We start from the raw sequence: 22,611 nt of genomic DNA, 5'->3' as shown, positions 1-22,611 counted from the left end.
AATAAACTGTGATAGTGTGTTGGGGGGACGCAGAGGTGGGGATGGTTTTTTGTTTGGTGTTATGTATGTAAATGAATATGTGTTCTCAGTCAACTTACTTGGTAAAATAAGGGTTAAATAAATCAATAAAAAAGCAGTCTTGCAGTTCTCTAGTCTCTCCAGTTAAGAGATTTCTGAAAGATCCACTCTCTGCATCATGACACCAGTTACATCACACACAAAGAAACAGAAACAGCTAAATTGAATTGAAGAATGTATTACACTGGTCAGACTTCCTATGGCTGGAGCAGTGTAGCAGCGCTCTCCTCCCCTCTCTAGTGGCCCTACATCAACAGAGGCTCGCCAACCAAAACCAATGTGTAAACAGAAAAACAACCCTTTCACCTCCTCATCCACAGAAAAACAACTATATGGAGAGACAGTGCAGTAACTCATTCTAGCTATGTTGTGGTCCATAATAACTCATTCTAGCTATGTTGTGGTCCATAATAACTCATTCTAGCTATGTTGTGGTCCATAATAACTAATTCTAGCTATGTTGTGGTTCATGGTAACTCATTCTAGCTATTTTGTGGTTCATGGTAACTCATTCTAGCTATGTTGTGGTCCATTGTAACTCATTCTAGCTATGTTGTGGTCCATGGTAGCAATTAGAAAAACATATGGCCAGAGGAGGCCCAAAAAGAACCTGATTGCCACCTGATTGCCACACAGACAACAGCTGGTGAGGAGAAGGCAGGACTCCTGGTTTGGGAAGAGTAATGTAAAGTGTCCAGTGTGTGGGTAATGATAGGGCTGTGTGAGCATGGTGTGTGTATTGATTACAGGATCTGTCTAATGGCCCATAAAGCCATCCAGACTGCCAGGGAGAGTTATGCCCCTGAACTGTGAACTGTGCAACCCTCTGCTAATCCGCAGTGTGCCTGTAAAGCAGAGTTGGCCTACACGGCTGTCTGTGTAGCAATTATTTCACCCCTGACTGAACAACATCACCAGAGAGGCCAGTGGCTTAAAGCCACATTTCTAGGCAGATTTGATCAACATCCCCTATATACATAAACTGAGTATGCTCTCTCCTTTCGAAGAGATTTCAGGCTAAACTCTATGTGTGTGTGATGCTAGATGACAATACATATAAACCACATTTTCCACAGTATATTGGCCTGATATCTCTTCCATACAGCTAATGCATTTAGCAGTGTGTGCTCTTCAAACAATTGAATGGAACATTAAAAAAATTCCCCCCAACAAAAACTCATACAGGTGACTTGGCTGACAAGCCAATGGTTTTGATAAGGATGAGCAACTGGCCCACAGACATGGAGGCAAAGGAACACTGTCAGATTCAATGATAGGCTTGAATATGCAGTGGTTGAATGCAAAGACAGACTTCACGCTAAAACATATTTTGAACTGTTGCAATGCATGCCTTGCATCTGGAGCACAATCATCTATTTAGTACGAAAAAAGCACCACTAATACAAGCCAAAACATTTTTTAATCTATAATACCCAACATGATTGTGAAGCTCTTTATGTGAAGGTACTCTTTACAAAACGCTCACACATGTATGTCCTTGATACTTTACTTTACCAGCTTGTGGACACATGTTGATGTGAGAGGAACATATATTAAAAGTGGACTCTGTTTCACACCAAGGCTTTATGACAGGTCCCCAATGACAGCTTCATGACAGGTCCCCAATGACAGCTTCATGACAGGTCCCCAATGAGAGATCCAGGCAGGTATGTGGATTCAGTAGGATGGTTGTAAACCACTGGGGCTCAGTGTTGTAAGAAAAGACACTGTGGGAGAGCACGTACAACATGTACACTACAGCCAGCCGTCTATTTTACAACATGGACCGAAAGAACTCAATCAGTAAAACAAATTACTCTTACAAGAACTAACCCAATTTCACATATATTATATTCATCTGTGAAATGTGACTATTTTCCCCAATTGAACAGTTTTCAACCCCACGACTCATACATACAGCATATGTACAGTACATAGGCATATGTTATGTTATGAGGTAACGACAAAGTATGTCATTCTGAGCATGGGCAGCACAGCACAGCCTGACGCAAAATATACATAATTCCCAACGGTGTCTCCAAATCTAAGTGCACTGGAAGGCTTTAATCTAGCCCTAACAGCAGTGAGGATATGATGGAATTAAAGAAACATTCCACATGTGAGAATTTTATGTTTGGAAAGAGGGAGAGAAATAGCAAGGAATGGGTGAATGAAAGAGACCGAGGCAGACTTTCTGCATGAAGAGTTATTTTAGGGTTGGATGGGGCCTTGAGCAGCACAGCAGGCCAAAGAAAGCTGGAAGGAAAATCAAAAAGAACCTCCTTTCTACTGCATTTCACTCTGTCAATCACCGGCTACTTAAGAGGCTGAGAACAACGTTATTTATTTTCTTGAATGATGCACCTTTCATCTGCCCTCTCAAAGACAGCTAAGGATTTAAATCAAGAGGCAATGCTATGCCTTTCATGGTGGGGCCATTCTTTCATGGCTGATTATACTTGTTGAATGATGAAATAATTAAATACATACCATGCACTATTGTGTCTTTACTATAGTAGGTACAGTAAGTATGACTGCAGAAATAGCTTACTGGATCGATAAGTCTTTGTGCCATGACACTGGGTAAACTCAGTGTGCTGGGGTGAGATGGTCAGGAGGACACAGTGTGCACGGTGGGGACTCTCTCTCCTGTGAGAGGCATTCTGCATTCTGTCCTAAATTGTGTGGAGGAGAATCCATTTCAAACCCAATGACACTGATGCATAGTGACCCGGGCGGTGTGGATGCTAAGGGCTAGCCCTGTCTCTATGGCCGGTGGAAGTCCATGTTTTCATCACCACGTGCCAGACTCAGTATGTAAACACCTGTTGGTCAGGATTTAAATTGCAACTTTGATAGGAATAAAGGAATAGGAATAAACCTCCTAACCAACCAGAAATAAACACTACTAATAGATGAGAGCTGAATGCTCAGTTGGCTCAGATCAACTTTGTGTAATACTGTAGCCCAGATAATGTTCACTGTGAGATAATCTTACTTTCAATACCACAGGTCCATAGATTAGAGTGAGATATCTAAGTGAAGCATGAGTAGAACAGGAAAGCGACTATTTCTATCTACTGAATTATAAATACTGGATTCCAAATCTGGTACGGTAGTGACAATAAATCAGAAAGATAAATGTCCTTCCATCTAACAAGGTGACCTTTTCTTTCCACCTCATTTGATTTAATTTGGAGGGTTTGCTATTTTGGAAACAGGTTACTGTGGCTGTTTACGATACAAAGCAAAGGAATTCCACTAATCCGATGTTCAGCCTCTCTTTTTCTGGCAATAATTGTTTATCAAGATGGACTGCATTCCCACTGCTTACCATTCCTGGTTCATTTCATGAATTACTGGTTTGCTGGTGAAGTATTCATTCATGCTTTGATTTAAAACTGTGAATTGTGATTGTAAATTAATATTGGCCACTGACTAAGTTCATTTCTAAACCCGGTTCTGGCAAAAGGAGGAACCTGCACTTATTTTTTATCATGGAAAAAATGTGTGGAGCAGTATTAGGGCTTTACAGTACAACTTGCTCTCTGGGACTGAGGCTTCTTTTTGTAAAGAGAACAGAGGATGACCCCCAAACCAGATGCACCATTTCGGTCCTGTGGGGTGTAGCTAGGCTAAATGCTGATTGTAAAAAAAATATGAATATAAATGGGCCATTTTTCTATAGCCATTGGCCACAGTTACATCACGCTTCACTTTATGGCTTCTGTCAATCCAAGCAGAAATACCCAAAGAGCTATATGTCTTATGAAAGCTATCAACTGGATCAGACCACGGTCAGATCTGACCATGCTGACAAAAGCGTCAAACATGAACTTCAAAGCCTGATTAGAATGTATACTGAACAAAAATATAAATACAACATGGAACAACTTCAAAGATTTTACTGAGTTACATTTCATATAAGGAAATCAGTCAATTGAAATAAATTCATTAGGCCCTTATCTAGGGATTTCACATGACTGGGCAGGGGTGCAGCCATGATAATTGGCAGCCAGGCCTAGCCAATCCCCCCCCCTCCCCTCCCCAGACGATCCCACATGTGAAGAAGCTGGAGGACCTGGGCTCAGGACACGTGGTCTGCGGTTGTGAGGCCTGTTGGACATACTGCCAAATTCTTTTTCCCCTTCATCAATCTACACACAATACACCATGATGACAAAGCAAAAATAAGTTATTTGACATTCTTGCAAATGTATAAAAAACAATTCACGGGAAATATCACATTTACATAAGTATTCAGACCCTTTATTTAGTACCTTGTTGAAGCACCTTTGGCAGCGATTACAGCATCGAGTCTTCTTGGGTATGACGCTACAAGCTTGGCACACCTGTATTTGGCACATCTCCCATTCTTCTCTGCAGATCCTCTCAAGCTCTGTCAGGTTTGATGGGGAGCATCGCTGCACAGCTATTTAAATGTCTCTCCAGAGATGATCGGGTTCAAGTCCGGGCTCTGATTGGCCACTTAAGGACATTCAGAGACTTGTCCCGAAGCCACTCCTGAGTTGTCTTGGCTGTTTGCTTAGGATCGTTGTCCTTTTGGAAGTTAAACCTTTGCCCCAGTCTGAGGCCCTGAGCGCGGAGCAGGTTTTCATCAAGGGTCTCTCTGTACTTTGCGCCGTTCATCTTTACCATGGTCCTGACTAGTCTCCCAGTCCCTGCCACTGAAAAACATCCCCACAGCATGATACTGCCCCCACCATGCTTCACCGTAGGGATGGTGCCAGGTTTCCTCCAGATGTGACGCTTGGCATTCAGGCTAAAGAGTTCAATCTTGGTTTCATCAGACAAGAGAATCTTGTTTTTCATGGTCTGAGAGTCCTTTAGGTGCCTTTTGGCAAACTCCAAGTGGACTGTCATGTGCCTTTTACTGAGGAGGTGCTTCCGTCTGGCCACTCTACCATAAAGGCCTGATTGGTGGAGTGCTGCAGAGATGGTTGTCCTTCTGGAAGGTTCTCCCATCTCCACAGAGGAACTCTGGAGCTTTGTCAGAGTGACCATTGGGTTCTTGGACACCTCCCTGACCAAGGCCCTTCTCCCCCTGATTGCTCAGTTTGTTCGGACGCCCAGCTCTAGGAAGAGTCTTGGTGGTTCCAAACTTCTTACATTTAAGAATGATGGAGGCCACTGTGTTCGTGCGGACCTTCAAAGCTGCAGATATTATTTGTTACCCCTCCCCAGATCTGTGACTCGACAAAATCCTGTCTCGGAGCTCTACGGACAATTAATTCGACCTCATGGCTTGGTTTTTGCTCTGACATGCACTGTCAACTGTGGGACCTTATAAAGACAGGTGTGTGCCTTTCCAAATCATGTCCAATCGATTGAATTTACCACATGTGGACTCCAATCAAGTTATAAAAACATCTCAAGGATGATCAATGGAAACAGGATGCACCTGAGCTCAATTTCGAGTCTCATAGCAAAGGGTCTGAATACTTATGTAAATAAGATATTTTTGTTTTTTATTTTTAATAAATGTGCAAAAATTACTAAAAACCTGTTTTCGCTTTGTCATTATGGGGTATTGTGTGCAGATTGTGATTATCTTTCAACATTTTAGAATAAGGCTGTAACATAACAAAATGTGGAAAAAGTCAAGGGGTCTGAATACTTCCCGACTGCACTGTATATATTTCTTGTTCTTGCTTATATATATTACATAGCGCCAAACTCTTTTAGACAGATGCAACTTACTAAGCAACACAACATATAAAGAACAACTTAACCATCCATCCTTCTACAACAACACAGAGACAGAATCAGGATCTTATTGGAAGAATCTGGGACAAGAGCCCATGTTGGACCAAACACACAACAGGACAAGAACTCTTAAAACAATTTTAATCCATATCTAGATCCCCCACCAGACTAGGGTGACCACATATCCCGCATATCCCGCAGTCCCGCATTCAAATTGTAACGATCGTCGCGGGCTGAAGGAGAGGAGGACCAAAGTGCAGCGTGGTACGTATCCATAATTACTTTTAATCAAGATGAATACACGAACAAAAACATCAAAACGACCAACGAACAGTTCTGACAGGTGCAACAAACACTAACCAGAAAATAACCACCCACAAACAAAAGTGGGAAAACAGGCTACCTAAGTATGGTTCTCAATCAGAGACAACGATAGACAGCTGCCTCTGATTGAGAACCATACCAGGCCAAACACATAGAAATAGTAAACCTAGACCTACAACATAGAATACCCACCCACATCACACCCTGAACAAACTAAAAATAGAAACATACAAAGCAATCTACGGTCAGGGCGTGACACAAATAATCATGTCCCACATTTTATATAGAAATTAAAACACCACTAATTTACAACAAAAAAATAGATTTGTTCAGTATTTCTGTCAGATTTCTAATTTATTTGATGAGAATTGACATTCTAACCTGTCTCTTTAGCAGTCATGTTGCGCTTTTGACAATACAGTGGGGCAAAAAAGTATTTAGTCAGCCACCAATTGTGCAAGTTCTCCCACTTAAAAAGATGAGAGAGGCCTGTAATTTTCATCATAGGTACACTTCAACTATGACAGACAAAATGAGAAAAAAAAATTATGGTGGAAAATAAGTATTTGGTCAATAACAAAAGTTTATCTCAATACTTTGTTATATACCCTTTGTTGGCAATGACAGAGGTCAAACGTTTTCTGTAAGTCTTCACAAGGTTTCACACACTGTTGCTGGTATTTTGGCCCATTCCTCCATGCAGATCTCCTCTAGAGCAGTGATGTTTTGGGGCTGTTGCTGGGCAACACGGACTTTCAACTCCCTCCAAGAGATTTTCATGATGGGGTTGAGATCTGGAGACGCTAGGCCACTCCAGGACCTTGAAATGCTTCTTACGAAGCCACCCCTTCGTTGCCCGGGCGGTGTTGGGGATCATTGTCATCTGAAAGACCCAGCCACGTTTCATCTTCAAGCCCTTGCTGATGGAAGGAGTTTTCACTCAAAATCTCACGATACATGGCCCATTCATTCTTTCCTTAACACGGATCAGTCGTCCTGGTCCCTTTGCAGAAAAACAGCCCCAAAGCATGATGTTTCCACCCCATGCTTCACAGTAGGTATGGTGTTCTTTGGATGCAACTCAGCATTCTTTGTCCTCCAAACACAACGAGTTGAGTTTTTACCAAAAAGTTATATTTTGGTTTCATCTGACCATATGACATTCTCCCAATCTTCTTCTGGATCATCCAATGCTCTCTAGCAAACTTCAGACGGCCTGGACATGTACTGGCTTAAGCAGGGGACACGTCTGACCTGCAGGATTTGAGCCCCTGGCGGCGTAGTGTGTTACTGATGGTAGGCTGTGTTACTTTGGTCCCAGCCTCTGCAGGTCATTCACTAGGTCCCCCGGTGTGGTTCTGGATTTTTGCTCACCGTTCTTATGATCATTTGACCCCACGGGGTGAGATCTTGCGTGGAGCCCAGATCGAGGGAGATTATCAGTGTCTTGTATGTCTCCATTTCCTAATAATTGCTCCCACATGTTGATTTCTTAAAACCAAGCTGCTTACCTATTGCAGATTCGGTCTCCCAGCCTGGTGCAGGTCTACAATTTTGTTCTGGTGTCCTTGACAGCTCTTTGGTCTGGCCATAGTGGAGTTTGGAGTGTGACTGTGTTGAGGTTGTGGACAGGTGTCTTTTATACTGATAACAAGTTCAAACAGGTGCCATTAATACAGGTAAGAGTGAGGACAGAGGAGCCTCTAAAGAAGAAGTTACAGTTCTGTGAGAGCCAGAAATCTTGCTGTTTGTAGGTGACCAAAATATTATTTCCCACCATAATTTTCAAATAAATTCATAAAAAATCCTACAATGTGATTTTCTGGAATTTTTTTCTCATTTGTCTGTCATAGTTGAAGTGTACCTATGATGAAATTACAGGCCTCTCTCATCTTTTTAAGTGGGAGAACTGCACAATTGGTGGCTGACTAAATACTTTTCCCCCCACTGTGTATATATATATATATACAGTGGGAGAACAAGTATTTGATACACTGCCGATTTTGAAGGTTTTCCTTACAAAGCATGTAGAGGTCTGTAATTTTTCATAGGTACACTTCAACTGTGAGAGACGGAATCTAAAACAAAAATCCAGAAAATCACTATGTATGATTTAAGTAATTAAATTGCATTTATTGCGTGACATAAGTATTTGATCACCTACCAACCAGTAAGAATTCCGGCTCTCACAGACCTGTTAGTTTTTCTTTTAGAAGCCCTCTGTTCTCCACTCATTACCTGTATTAACTGCACCTGTTTGAACTTGTTACCTGTATAAAAGACACTTACACACACTCAATCAAACAGACTACATCTCTCCACAATGGCCAAGACCAGAGAGCTGTGTAAGGAAATCAGGGATAAAATTGTAGACCTGCACAGGCTGGGATGGGCTACAGGACAATGGCAAGCAGCTTGGTGAGAAGGCAACAACTGTTGGCGCAGCTGTCAATCGTTGTCCCTGATTGAGAATCATACTTAGGCAGCCTGGGTTTCACGTGTGTGTTGTGGGTGTTTGTTTCCGTGTTTGTATTCGTGCCCCATGGGACTGTTGTTGGTTGTATTCATTTTGTTATTTTGTGTCATGTTAGTGTTCGGTTTCGATTTAATAAATATCATCACATACCCACTCTGCGTGTTGGTCCGATCCATGCCCCTCCTCCTGAGGAGGAGAATGACTATGACGACCGTAACACACTGTATAACAGTTGAAGTCGGAAATGTACATACACCTTAGCCAAATACATTTAAGCTCAGTTTTTCACAATTCCTGACATTTAATCAGAGTAAAACTTCCCTGTCTTAGGTCAGTTAGGATCACCATTTCATTTAGAATGTGAAATGTTAGAATAAGTAGAGAGAGATATTTTATTTCAGCTTTTATTTCTTTCATCACATTCCCAGTGGGTCAGAAGTTTACATACAATCAATTAGTATTCGGTAGCATTGCCTTTTAATTGTTTAACTTGGGCAAAACGTTCTGGTAGCCTTCCACAAGCTTCCCACAATAAGTTGGGTGAATTTTGGCCCATCCTCCTGACAGAGCTGGTGTAACGTGAGTCAGGTTTGTAGGCCTCCTTGCCGCACACCGCTTTCATCTGCCCACACATTTTCTATAGGATTGAGGTCAGTGCTTTGTGATGGTCACTCCAATACCTTGACTTTGTTGTCCACAACTTTGGAAGTATGCTTGGGGTCATTGTCCATTTGGAAGACCCATTTGCGACCAATGGCTTGAGATATAGCCACATATTTCTCCTTCCTCCTGATGCCATCTATTTTGTGAAGTGCACCAGTCCCTCCTGCAGAAAAGCACCCCCACAACATTATGCTGCCACCCCCGTGCTTCACGGTTAGGATGGTGTTCTTCGGCTTGCAAGCCTCCCCCTTTTTCCTCCAAGCATAACGATGGTCATTATGGCCAAACTGTTCTATTTTGTTTCATCAGATCAGAGGACATTTCCCCCAAAAATACGATCTTTGTCCCCATGTGCATTTGCAAACCATAGTCTGGCCTTTTTATGGCGGTTTTGGAGCAGTTGCGTCTTTCTTGCTGAGCGGCCTTTCAGGTTATGTTGATATAGGACTCGTTTTACTGTGGATATAGATACTTTTGTACCTGTTACCTCCAGCATCTTCACACGGTCCTTTGCTGTTGTTCTGGGATTGATTTGCCATTTTCGCACCAAAGTACGTTCATCTCTAGGAGACAGAACGCGTCTCCTTCCTGAGCGGTATGACGGCTGTGCGGTCCCATGGTGTTTATACTTGCATACTATTGTTTGTACAGATGAACGTGGTACCTTCAGGCGTTTGGAAATTGCTCCCAAGGATGAACCAGACTTGTTGAGGTCAACAATTTTTTTTCTGCGGTCTTGGCTGATTTCTTTTTGCTTGACATCATGGGAAAATCAAGAGGCACTGAGTTTGAAGGTAGGCCTTAAAATACATCCACAGGTACACCTCCGATTGACTCAAATTATGTCAATTAGCCTATCAGAAGCTTCTAAAGCCATGACATCATTTTTGCGAATTTTCCAAGCTGTTTAAAGGCACGGTCAACTTAGTGTATGTAAACTTCTGACCCACTGAAATTGTGATACAGTGAATTATAAGTGAAATAATCTGTCTGTAAACAATTGTTGGAAAAATGACTTGTGTCATGCACAAAGTAGATATCCTAACCGACTTGCCAAAACTATAGTTTGTTAACAAGACATTTGTGGAGTGGTTGAAAAACTAGTTTTAATGACTCCAACCTAACACAGAACCCAAACCGGGTGTGTGTGTGCGCCATCGTGCGCTATTGTGCATAAATGTATTTTGCCCCCCTACACCAAACGCGATCACGACACGCAGGTTAGAATTTCAAAACAAACTGAACCAATGACATTAATTTGGGGACAGATCGAAAAGCATTAAACATGTATGGCAATTTAGCTAGTTAGCTTGCACTTGTTAGCTAATTTGTCCTATTTAGCTAGCTTGCTGTTGCTAGCGAATTTGTCATGAGATATAAACATTGAGTTGTTATTTTACCTGAAGTGCACAAGGTCCTCTACTCCGACAATTAATCCACACATAAAACGGTCAACCAAATCGTTTCTAGTCATCTCTCCTCCTTCCAGGCTTTTTCATCTTTGAACTTATATGGTGATTGGCATCTACACTTTCATAGTATTACCACGACAACCGGCAAAACAGTTCATCTTACAATCACCCACGTGGGTATAACCAATGAGGAGATGGCACGTGGGTACCTGCTTCTATAAACCAATGAGGAGATGGGAGAGGCAGGACTTGCAGCGCGATCTGCGTCAGAAATAGGACTGACTTCTATTTTAGCCCGTGGCAACGCAGACGCTCTTTGGTGCGCGCGAGCAGTGTGGGTGCAATAATTGAATAACATAGATTCCTACATTTATTTTGCAACGCGCGCGCATGCGACGCGAGAGGTGTAGTCAGGGTATAAGTGTATGTAAGCTTCCGACTTCAACTGTATTATTATTTCTTGCACTGACTCTCTTGCACAGGCTCCATGTACACTCACCGGACTCTAACCACACACTCACACATACTACACTGACACTCCAGCACACACACTGACACACACACACGCATATTGACACCACACACATTCATTCACATTCCTTCACACTCTTCACACAAGTGTATGTAAACTTCCGACTTCAACTGTACATCACCAAATTTTGCGTGAGGGAGATTTGTGTATGTGTGGGGGGACACACAGAAACCCAGACCTTTTATAAACATAACATTTCAAAATCCTTGTCGGCATTCTAACTGGACAACTAACATGCTAACTCCTGCCATATACAGTGTTTGCTGTGACTTCAACCTGATTCAACAAGCATGTATTGTTGAGAAACCACAACAAGACACCAAATTCACAGTCCCAAATCCGCTTTCCCAGGTGAAACTTACCACTTCAAATTCTTCACATAGAATTTTCTCGACGTGGCTCAGTGAGGATATGTTTTTACTTATTGCCCAGACATGTTTGTTCCTTTTCTTTCCCCCATGGTTAGTTAAAATGTTTTCTCATGCGGCCGCCCCCAACTACTGCTGCCCTGTTAGGGTCTGCAGTAACACACTACGAGAATGTGATAGTTAGTGAGGGGTTTCCACCACCACGGTGGAGGTTCTCCATTAAGGGGGGTCCATGGGCTTGTGTTAGCACCAGGCCAGGGCCTGACCCGGGGTCGTGGTGTGGGGTTCACTACACAGCTGATAGTACCCTACCCTCCAGCCACACCTGGGTGAGGGCCAAACTACTAACAGATACCAGATGGTAATGGGATGGAGACCTTGCCTTCTTAGATGGTCTACAGTACTGTGTTTAACATGAATGGTTTAGAAGGGACATGTTACTTTCTAGCAGGTGAATCTGCTTCAACCTAAGTAATTGACACCTCTGTAAGTGTGCCTTTGGCTGGCTTGAGAAAAAGAGGCAGAACCAGAGGTGGGAGAGAGGGATAATTAGGAGGCTGGCTATTGAGCTTGCTGTGTAATCGGATGAGGTGACTTTATTGACTGACTTGATAGGCAAACAGGCAATCAGCTTCTGTAGCGTGGGACAGTGTATTGTGTGTGTGTGTACTGCTGTCTAGTCTTTGTGGGAACTGTTTCAGCCTAGAAATGCAGGTTGTGAGGGTTTCACATTCTGTGCTTGTAAAGCTTAAAGATAACTCTTTATAAAACAGCATCTTCTATAAATCCTGATATTTCAGTCTGCAACATGATGACAGACAAAAATAAAAGGAAAAACATTTTCAAAATGTTTTGGTAGGCTGTAGAAAAGCCTTGATAATATTTGCAACCAGGAGCTGGTTTGTAGATCACAATCCTCTCTCAACAAAATAGATTATTTAAGGCTGCTGCCCCCTACTAGGAAGCATACAGAGTACTTAACAACCCACAGAACAGTAAAAAGGCAAATGTCAAGAATGTTACAATGAAAAGCTCGGTAACACTTGTAAGCTGTTAAAATTCTGCCGAAATTGTGTTTTAAAAAGTGGGCAATTATTCACTCACCCCCAGTATCTGCCATTGACTTTTATATGGCAGTTAAGATATCCAATATTTCTGTGGTAAAAATAGTGCAGTTACACCCAAAATGAAGTGCTTGCGTCCAACAGAGCGAGCCAAATGCTAAGCACCGGTCATTTCCATGTTAAAACTCTACATGATAGAGCATGCAAATCTACATGAATAACATGACCATGGAGGGAATATTGACACACTCGTAATACCACCTGACACTATATTCTTGCACAGTTAGTAGGCATTGGATTTGGTGTGTTTCATACGCAGGGCCAAGCCTGAGAATGAGCAGTTAACAACTTGAGACATGATTGAGAGAGATGATCACGAGACAGTCATGCCAAAGGATCCAGATTATCATTAATGATTGTTTACCTAAGGGCAGATATGAATACTTACGCTTTATACAGCGGTTGGTCCCAGAAGCCACAGCCCATCCAGAGCAGCACTGGTGACCTCCACATACATTAGGCCTGCAGAGAGAGAGACAGAAATGGGATATGTAATATATACTGTACGTAATGTTTAAAATGGACTGGCATGCAGGAAGTACAGTACCCCACAATTCATAATTCATAAGGGGAATAATGGTTTGAATGTTCATGGTCTCAAACCATAACATTCCTATCTGAGATTTAATTCTGACCCCACTATAGTTCCACATCCCTTAATGTGGTTGGCCTATTGAAGGAGCACCTTAGAGATTCGAACATAATTGCATTTGATGCAATAACATTTTCAGGCAAAGCATGAAACTCTATCTATGAGTGTAGAGCCACACACCACTCTCTCTGTGTTGCATGGAGTCTAGAGTGAAAACAAATACGTGGTTATCTGAGCCTAGGAGGGAAGAGGAGAAACAGGAAAAGCATTACATAAATCTCCAGGCAAACTGTAATAACTGGGTTCTTTACATACTTTAATCAGTAACAACAGCACTGGCCAATTTTTACAGGCAAATACATGAAAAGCCACCACACCACAAGAGCAACTCCAGGGCAAATTCAAACCTAAAACAATAGTGCTTGCATAAATCGACCTCCCATCATCTTGCCACAAGATATTAATGGCAGTTTGCTGAGTGATTGTATGACTTATGCAGATACGGTACGATATCTGGTCTGAGTCAGGAGATGACTAGTAAACTGTTAGAGTGTAAACACAGGGATACAGTAGGACTGTCTGCCTTCTGTTAACATCACCTGGTCAGACAGCTGTTGTTTTTCTAGTTTGAGAGTTCTTTAGATGGTGGATGGATGACTCTCTGTGTAGACAAACACTGGATGGTGACCCGTTACTCTTTTGCACATTTAATGATGAACTGACCACATTCACAAACATGCATCAAGTCAACTGTTCTCTTTTGACAATTAATACACATCTGACCAATCAGATTTTAGCAAAGTAGTTGCTAGGAAGGTAATTAAATACCTTTACCTTTTCAAGAACTACACAATACTTAGAAAACAATACCTCCCATAAAATAGTCCTACATTTTTATAAAGATAAATTATGAATATGAACCACACAAAACAGACCAGGTCTGTGGGGATGTTGATGCTTATATGCAGGGCTCTACGCTGAGCTTTTTTAGAAGGAGCACATGTGTGCCTAAGTTGAAAAATGCAGGCGCAATCAAAGAAAAAAAAATATATATTTGAGGTATTAAAGCTACAATTCTTTATTTTTCTAGGCACACTGGTGCTCCTAAATTAAAATCCCAGGGTGCACAGCGAAATATTTAGGCGCATATGCGAGTAAAATGGTCGCACAGTAGAGCCCTGATATGGATGGATCATTCCTGATAGCCTCATGGAGAGTACACTAGCATGGTAAAAGTATTCCAAGCTCTTCATAGCGAAACCATTCATAAAAGCTATATAAATATCAATGATGTCATATTTGCACTCGTCATGACCCATTTCATGCAGCCAGGTTGAGCAGTTTTCTGAGTTGGAGCAGTCAGCGGTCTTCCTGACAGACTTTGCTGGAGACGACATGACAGGTACACCGTATGAAACTCCCTCTCCCCGAGGGCTCACCAGAAACCAGATGGTGAGTAAGGAGAGAGTGGGAATTCCAAGAGGAAATGTGTCATGCAGACACACGCTCTCTAACGACCAGCAGAGGATTCATTTCAAGCTAATGAATCAGAAAGAGGTGAAAAAAAATGGAATTACCACGGGGTAATGCCTCTGAAGATTTATGGCACCTTAACTGTTACACCCCCTTAGACTCACAGTGCCCTATTCAATCAAACTAGTAACTAGGTTTCTGGATAAACAAATAATAACACTCTTTCTGTCAGGGGCACAACTTTGGTTTTAGAAGTGGGGGGGTCATAATATTATTTTTATTTTTTTATCCAGTGGGATAAACACTTCAAACAGCCTACCCGATCACTCGGAGGCGTCCGCATGGTCCTAAAGCACACCGGTGCAGCATCGTTTTGTATCACATTCAAATGATAAAACCGGGGGGGGGAAAATTGCAATTTCAGAATGTGGGGGGGGGGGGGGGGCATGCCCCCGTCCCCAGTGAAAGTTGCGCACCTGCTGTTTGTGCAGTGAAAAAGCATGTTTACAGCCACATGGATTGGAATTTATTTTTTATTCACATTTTGTAACATTGGCTTGCTGAGTACATGAATCCAAACGTGCATTCTTAAAGCACAATAAATAAGATGTTTTTGGTTATAAAGTATGATGGAATCAAGGCCATAGTGTTGTGTTGACGTGAGTGCTTCATACGCTGCTTTCAATTACAGTAATAAAGACATTGGTGCTGAATAGAGGTCGACCGATTATGATTTTTCAACGCCGATACCGATACCGATTATTGGAGGACCAAAAAAAGCCGATACCGATTAATCGGCCGATTTTTTAAATTTATTTGTAATAATGACAATTACAACAATACTGAATGAACACTTATTTTAACTTAATATAATACATCAATAAAATCAATTTAGCCTCAAATAAATAATGAAACATGTTCAATTTGGTTTAAATAATGCAAAAACAAAGTGTTGGAGAAGAAAGTAAAAGTGCAATATGTGCCATGTAAGAAAGCTAACGTTTAAGTTCCTTGCTCAGAACATGAGAACATATGAAAGCTGGTGGTTCCTTTTAACATGAGTCTTCAATATTCCCAGGTAAGAAGTTTTAGGTTGTAGTTATTATAGGAATTATAGGACTATTTCTCTCTATACGATTTGTATTTCATATACCTTTGACTATTGGATGTTCTTATAGGTACTTTAGTATTGCCAGTGTAACAGTATAGCTTCTGTCCCTCTCCTCGCTCCTACCTGGGCTCGAACCAGGAACACATCGACAACAGCCACCCTCGAAGCAGCGTTACCCATGCAGAGCAAGGGGAACAACTACTCCAAGTCTCAGAGCGAGTGARGTTTGAAACGCTATTAGCGTGCACCCCGCTAACTAGCTAGCCATTTCACATCGGTTYCACCAGCCTAATCTCGGGAGTTGATAGGCTTGAAGTCATAAACAATGCAATGCTTGAAGCATTGCGAAGAGCTGCTGGCAAAACGCACGAAAGTGCTGTTTGAATGAATGCTTACGAGCCTGCTGCTGCCTACCACCGCTCAGTCAGACTGCTCTATCAAATCATAGACTTAATTATAACATAATAACACACAGAAATACGAGCCTTAGGTCATTAATATGGTCGAATCCGGAAACTATCATCTCGAAAACAAAACGTTTATTCTTTCAGTGAAATACGGAACCGTTCCGTATTTTATCTAACGAGTGACATCCATAAGTCTAAATATTCCTGTTACATTGCACAACCTTCAATGTTATGTCATAATTACGTAAAATTCTGGCAAATTAGTTCGCAACGAGCCAGGCGACCCAAACTGTTGCATATACACTGACTCTGCGTGCAATGAACGCAAGAGAAGTGACACAATTTCACCTGGTTAATATTGCCTGCTAACCTAGATTTCTTTTAGCTAAATATGCAGGTATAAAGTGGTGCACGTTGGAGCAACGACAGTCCTGTTTCGCGAATGCGCACCGCATCGATTATATGCAATGCAGGACACGCTAGATAAACTAGTAATATCATCAACCATGTGTAGTTAACTAGTGATTATGATTGATTGATTGATTGTTTTTTATAAGATAAGTTTAATGCTAGCTAGCAACTTACCTTGGCTTCTTACTGCATTCGTGTAACAGGCAGGCTCCTCGTGGAGTGCAATGAGAGGCAGGTGGTTAGAGCGTTGGACTAGTTAATTGTAAGGTTGCAAGATTGAATCCCCGAGCTGACAAGGTAAAAATCTGTCGTTCTGTCCCTGAACAAGGCAGTTAACCCACCGTTCCTAGGCCATCATTGAAAATAAGAATGTGTTCTTAACTGACTTGCCTAGTTAAATAAAGATTAAATAAAGGTGTAAAAAAAACAACAACAAAAAACGGCCAAATCGGTGTCCAAAAATACCGATTTCCGATTGTTTTGAAAACTTGAAATCGGCCCTAATTAATCGGCCATTCCGATTAATCGGTCGACCTCTAGTGCTGAACACACTGGTGCTTGAGTGTCTCTAAATCTCCCTGTGAAAGGCTATGGGAACCATAGATGTATGTGTTGTGTTTGCTTTTCTGGAACCAAGCAACAAAGCCTACCTGAGCAAGATATCAAAAGCAGAACGGGGGTTGAAATCAGGGCACTCAATGTCAGACATTGAGTCCGCTAGGCATTCCTCACCATGCCTATACAGCAGTGTATGTGCTTTCATCCCCCAATTAGAATGGATCCTCATATTGCTAATAAAGTGTCCCTCAGAAATTGGCCATATATATAACCTGATTCCTATAGGGCTCGGTGAGTGGCCCTGTAATGACATACTCAAACAAGAATATTCCATTTAACATTCAGGTAATGTCTGTAACCCAAGGTGAACTTTTAAAGTCCATTCTGATTATAATGTAAACACCTCTCTCCTATGTGTGCCATGCTTTGTCTGGTGGAACAAACAGAGTTGGCTGCACGAGGGTTCATTTAGCAAAAATAAATAGGTTTTAATGGACACAACCGATGGTGGTTCTGTTTGGCCAGTGGCACAACATATTCATTTATGGTTAGATCAGAATCGCCGTCATAATCATTGGCCTGTACAGAGAATTAAGTCAAAAGTCCAAATCCCCATCTCCATCCATGGCTTAAGAAAGGGCCGATTTAGCAAGCTAGCTACTGCAGGACATAAACATAAGCAGCACAGAAACAGACACGTTTTTCTGAAAATGACATTTTGCTCAGGAAGTGATTTGATTGGTGTGAAGCCAAATTCAAACTGGCCTCCCTTGGGGGAAGTTTTGCTGCACCAGGGCAACCCACAGTTTAGCTCAGCTTAACGCTGATTGGCTAATACTTTTAGAAAAAATCAAGGGAGGCTAAATGCTTGCTGGTATCAATCAATCAAATGCTACGGCGACAACATGTTATACTCTTTTGGTCCAGACAGCATCAGATACATGGGCTACACATACTGAGACAAAGGGGTGCTGTTTCCCTAGCTCGGATGATTTCTCAGGTGAGATTCAGCGACTTGCGAATCGACTGAAAATTATGAAAACACAGAGAGAGACCAAAGAGAAATTACACTGAACAAAAATATAAACACAACATGTAAAGTGTTGGTCCCATGTTTCATGAGCTGAAATAAAATATCCCAGAAATGTTCAATATGCACAAAAAGCATATTTCTCTCAAAGGTTGTGCACACATTTGATTACATCTCTGTTAGTGGGCATTTTTCCTTTGTCAAGATAATTAATCCACCTGATAGATGTGGAATATCAAGAAGCTGATTAAACAGCATGATCATTACACAGGTGCACCTTGGGCTGGGGGTGATAAAAATACACTAAAATGTGTAATACCACAGATGTCTCAAGTTTTGAGGGAGTGTGCAATTGGCATGCTGACTGCAGGAATGTCCACTAGAGCTGTTGCCAGAGAAGTGAATGTTAATTTCTCTACCATAAGCCACCTCCAACGTTGTTTTAGAGAATTTGGCAGTACGTCCAACCGGCCTCACAACCGCAGACCACGTGTATGGCGTTGTGTGGGTGAACGGTTTGCTGATGCCAATGTTGTGAACAGAGTGGCGGTGGGGTTATGGTATGGGCAGGCATTAGCTACAATGAACACAATTGCATTTTTTCGATGGCAATTTGAATGCACAGAGATACCATGACGGGATCCTGAGGCCTATTGTCGTGCCATTCATCCGCCGCCATCACCTCATGTTTCAGAATGATAATGCACGACCCCATGTCGCAAGGATCTGTGCACAATTCCTGGAAACTGAAAATGTCCCAATTCTTCCATGGCCTGCATACTGTACTCACTAGACATGTCACACATTGAGCATGTTTGGGATGCTCTGGATTGACGTGTACGACAGTGTGTTCCACTTTCCGCCAATATCAAGCAACTTCTCACAGCCATTGAAGAGGAGTGGGACAACATTCCACAGGACACAATCAACAGCCTGATCAACTCTATGTGAAGGAGATGTGATCGCGCTGCATGAGGCAAATGGTGGTCACACCAGATACTGAATGGTTTTCTGATCCACACCCCTACCTTTTTTTAAAGGTATCTGTGACCAAAATATGCATATCTGTATTCCCAGTCATGTGAAATCCATAGATTAGGACCTAATTCATTTATTTCAATTGACTAATTTCTTTATATGAACTGTAACTCAATAAAATCTTTGAATCGTTGCATGTTGCGTTTATATTTTTCTTCAATATATATAGTTATTTCATTAATTAGATTAGACTAGAGCAATATACAGTAGAGGTGGGTGGGTAAAATCACTGGGGAAGCCAAGCCAGAAAAAAATGCCATATTACAACCTATGTGTCATGATAATTGCATTACTTGCTCTATGACCTGTTAGTTCATATGCCTTGCGACCGTGATATATAGGCCTAAGGCCGAGTCCAAATGCCTATCTCCATCCATGGCTAATTTAGGAAAGGGCCAATTTTAGCTAGCTAGCTAGCCACCGGAGGCCAACAACACAACGAGATGCGCAAAGAGTTTCTGTCAAAACGTATGCTCTCGTGCGATGTGATTGGAGTGAAGCCAAATACAAACTGGCTTCCCTTGACACTTTTGTTTTGGTGCGCCAGGGCCATTCACAGTTGAGCTCACTCAGTTTAGCTCAACATTGATTGGCTATTATTTTATACAAAAAAAATATCAAGGGAGGCCAAATGCTCGCTGGCTTCCCTTGCACTCAATGCTAGAGGCGCAACAATGTCATACTCTTTTGGACCAGACAGCATCAGATAGATGGCCTACACATACAGAGACAAAGGGGAAGCCTGGCTTCCCTTGACATCCATGAATACACACCACTGGCAATATAGGCAATGTTTCCCAGCCTGTATGTGTGATATAAGCGCCCAGTTTGCAGATAGCAAGCACACAACTGCATAGGCTACAGATCACCAACTAGATTCAGCTGTGGGACGATTTTTTCTTGAGCGGATGGTCAGGGGGCTGGAACATAATTACAAATAATTTTTAGATTGCAAATTGACCACAAGAACTCCAAACAAATATAACATTTGACTAAAACCTAATAATTTCAAACCTTGTTTACATTTGCATACAATCACACATCTCTTTATTACGTGGGGGAATACATTGGCACAGATTTCAAAAATGTAAATCACTCTGAGCTGATTTGCTGGTGTTTTTACGGTCTTTCAACTCTCTAGAGACAGCAGGAGCGGTAGAGATACTCTTAATGATCGGCTATGAAAAGCCAAATGACATTTACTCCTGAGGTGCTGACTTGCTGCACCCTCGACAACTACTGTGATTATTATTATTTGTCCATGCTGGTAATTTTTGAACATCTTGGCCATGTTCTGTTATAATCTCCACCCGGCACAGCCAGAAGAGGACTGGCCACCCCTCATAGCCTGGTTCCTCTCTAGGTTTCTTCCTAGGTTTTGGCCTTTCTAGGGAGTTTTTCCTAGCCACCGTGCATCTACACCTGCATTGCTTGCTGTTTGGGGTTTTAGGCTGGGTTTCTGTACAGCACTTTGAGATATCAGCTGATGTACGAAGGGCTATATAAATACATTTGATTTGATTTGATGTTTAAAAAATGTTTGGGTTGTTTTCATATATTTTTTGCTCAGAAAACTTGGGGGTTCAAATAAAATCACCCACAGTTGGGGAACCCTGCTCGATGGTATAATACAATCATTGTTGTATAGCAGAGTAACAGCAAGTGTATGCCTACCAACTAAGCAAAAGTTTCACTCTAATAGACTTGTGTTTATTCATGACATTCCCCACAGGACACCAACATCAATCACTGTCTCTGAACACCAATGACGAATATGTAGCCTTGATACAGGTGTTCATAACTACCCTAGGCCTACACTCACTGAACCCTATACTCACTTTACAACCCCGGGAATAGACAGCAGGTTTTATGTTTTTTTTTAAATGATTTAAATGATTGGTACAGATGTAGGATCTTAATTTCATCACACTGTTGCAGGAGTGTATTTGACTTGTAGTGTATTTGAGGTTTACAAAGGCTTGAGAAGTTTGTAATTTCCACTTTGAAATATCAGTCTTGATTTTCCCTTACGAAAAATGTATCAACCCCTAAAGGATTATTTTCCTGCTGTAGCATACTGGCTCAAATTAAGATCCTACATCTGTAGACAAACTCAAACCCACTACTGTAGGCATTTTTTATAACCGATAACAAGCAAAATCTTACCCTGCAAGGCGCCTGGTGTGCGTGGAGCTGGATTTGTTGTTTTTTCTGTTAATTATTCGGTGTTTGTACTGTGATGAGTGATGGGTACCGAGCTGTCTTGCGGCTCTACGCGCAGCATCTTGTGCAACGGTGGAATCGTCCGCCGGGTGGGAAGCTTCTGTATTGGGAGCTGGAACTGGTTTAATTACCGTCGTGTGCCTGTTATCTCGTTGATATAATGAGCTCACTGGAGCCACGCGACCGGAGTGCGATACATTGTGAGAGGACCTGTGCGAGCTTTCTCTGGATGGTCTGGCGGGGTCAGCGTCGTTCGCTCCCCCTGCGGAGTGACCTTGCCCCCTAGCTCGCGCCCGGAGCTGATCCCACATCTCCTGTCCACCACCTGTTGAGTCCTTCCGACAGTCACACATTCGTACAACTGCAATGGTTAAAACCACTAAAACTGCAAAACACAACCGGTTCATATTTTTGTCAAAAATGTAATTGCCGCTGCGTGTACGCTGGTGATTTATCAAGATTCTGTTTTTTTCGATAGCCACGCGCGATATCAAGTGGTTAAATTGAAGCGGACAGAATTATGTAGCTGCAATGTAGGCCTATACTTTCCCAAGCATGCAAAATGCTCTTCATAATGTCCAGGTAAGCATTGCGCAGAATGGATTCAATATCTTAAATATAAGTATATTAATTCGCAGGTTTAACATATGCTCATAAAATCGAAAATGTAAAGCTTCCCTGTACTTACAAAAACAATCGATTATTAAAATTGTTTCAGATACATTTTAATCCATCTGTAATAGTTCATGGGTTTTTTTGCGCGCGCGCAGCAATGAGATTCCAGGGTTGGAGCCGCAGTACTACTCGAAGTGAAAGTTCTCGACTTTGAATGGTGCTCCCATGGATAAAACCACCTTCTTGGATCTGAAATCACCGGGATTTTTTGTGAGGCTTTGCGTGCATTTTACAAGAAGAAACTCCCCCTTTGTGGTCTTATTGATGCCTACGCTCAGCCCCCCTCGGTCCAAACGCTCAGCCCCCCTCGGTCCAAGCGCCCAGCGGCCACGCAATTTCTACCAAGTTACAGTATGATATAATATTTCCTTGTGTGTTAATAAAATACG

At 42.0% G+C, this 22,611-nt stretch overlaps 1 protein-coding gene across 1 annotated transcript in view; it reads right to left on the bottom strand.

The window, feature by feature from the left end:
• The window catches only part of LOC111969020 (latent-transforming growth factor beta-binding protein 2-like), a 30,134-nt gene extending 7,724 nt beyond the window's left edge, over positions 1-22,410 (bottom strand). The window contains exons 1-2 of the mRNA XM_023994998.2: positions 21,491-22,410; positions 13,093-13,166 (exon numbers count right to left, since the gene is read on the bottom strand). Coding sequence (XP_023850766.1) covers positions 13,093-13,166; positions 21,491-21,954 — 538 coding nt within the window. The 5' untranslated portion in view covers positions 21,955-22,410. The remainder of the gene's footprint in view (positions 1-13,092; positions 13,167-21,490) is intronic.
• Positions 22,411-22,611: the final 201 nt, after the last annotated feature.

The sequence above is a fragment of the Salvelinus sp. IW2-2015 genome, linkage group LG9 (assembly GCF_002910315.2).
Source record: "Salvelinus sp. IW2-2015 linkage group LG9, ASM291031v2, whole genome shotgun sequence".
In the NCBI taxonomy this organism is placed as follows: Eukaryota; Metazoa; Chordata; class Actinopteri; order Salmoniformes; family Salmonidae; genus Salvelinus; species Salvelinus sp. IW2-2015.
This window is presented reverse-complemented; position numbering and strand designations above follow the sequence as displayed.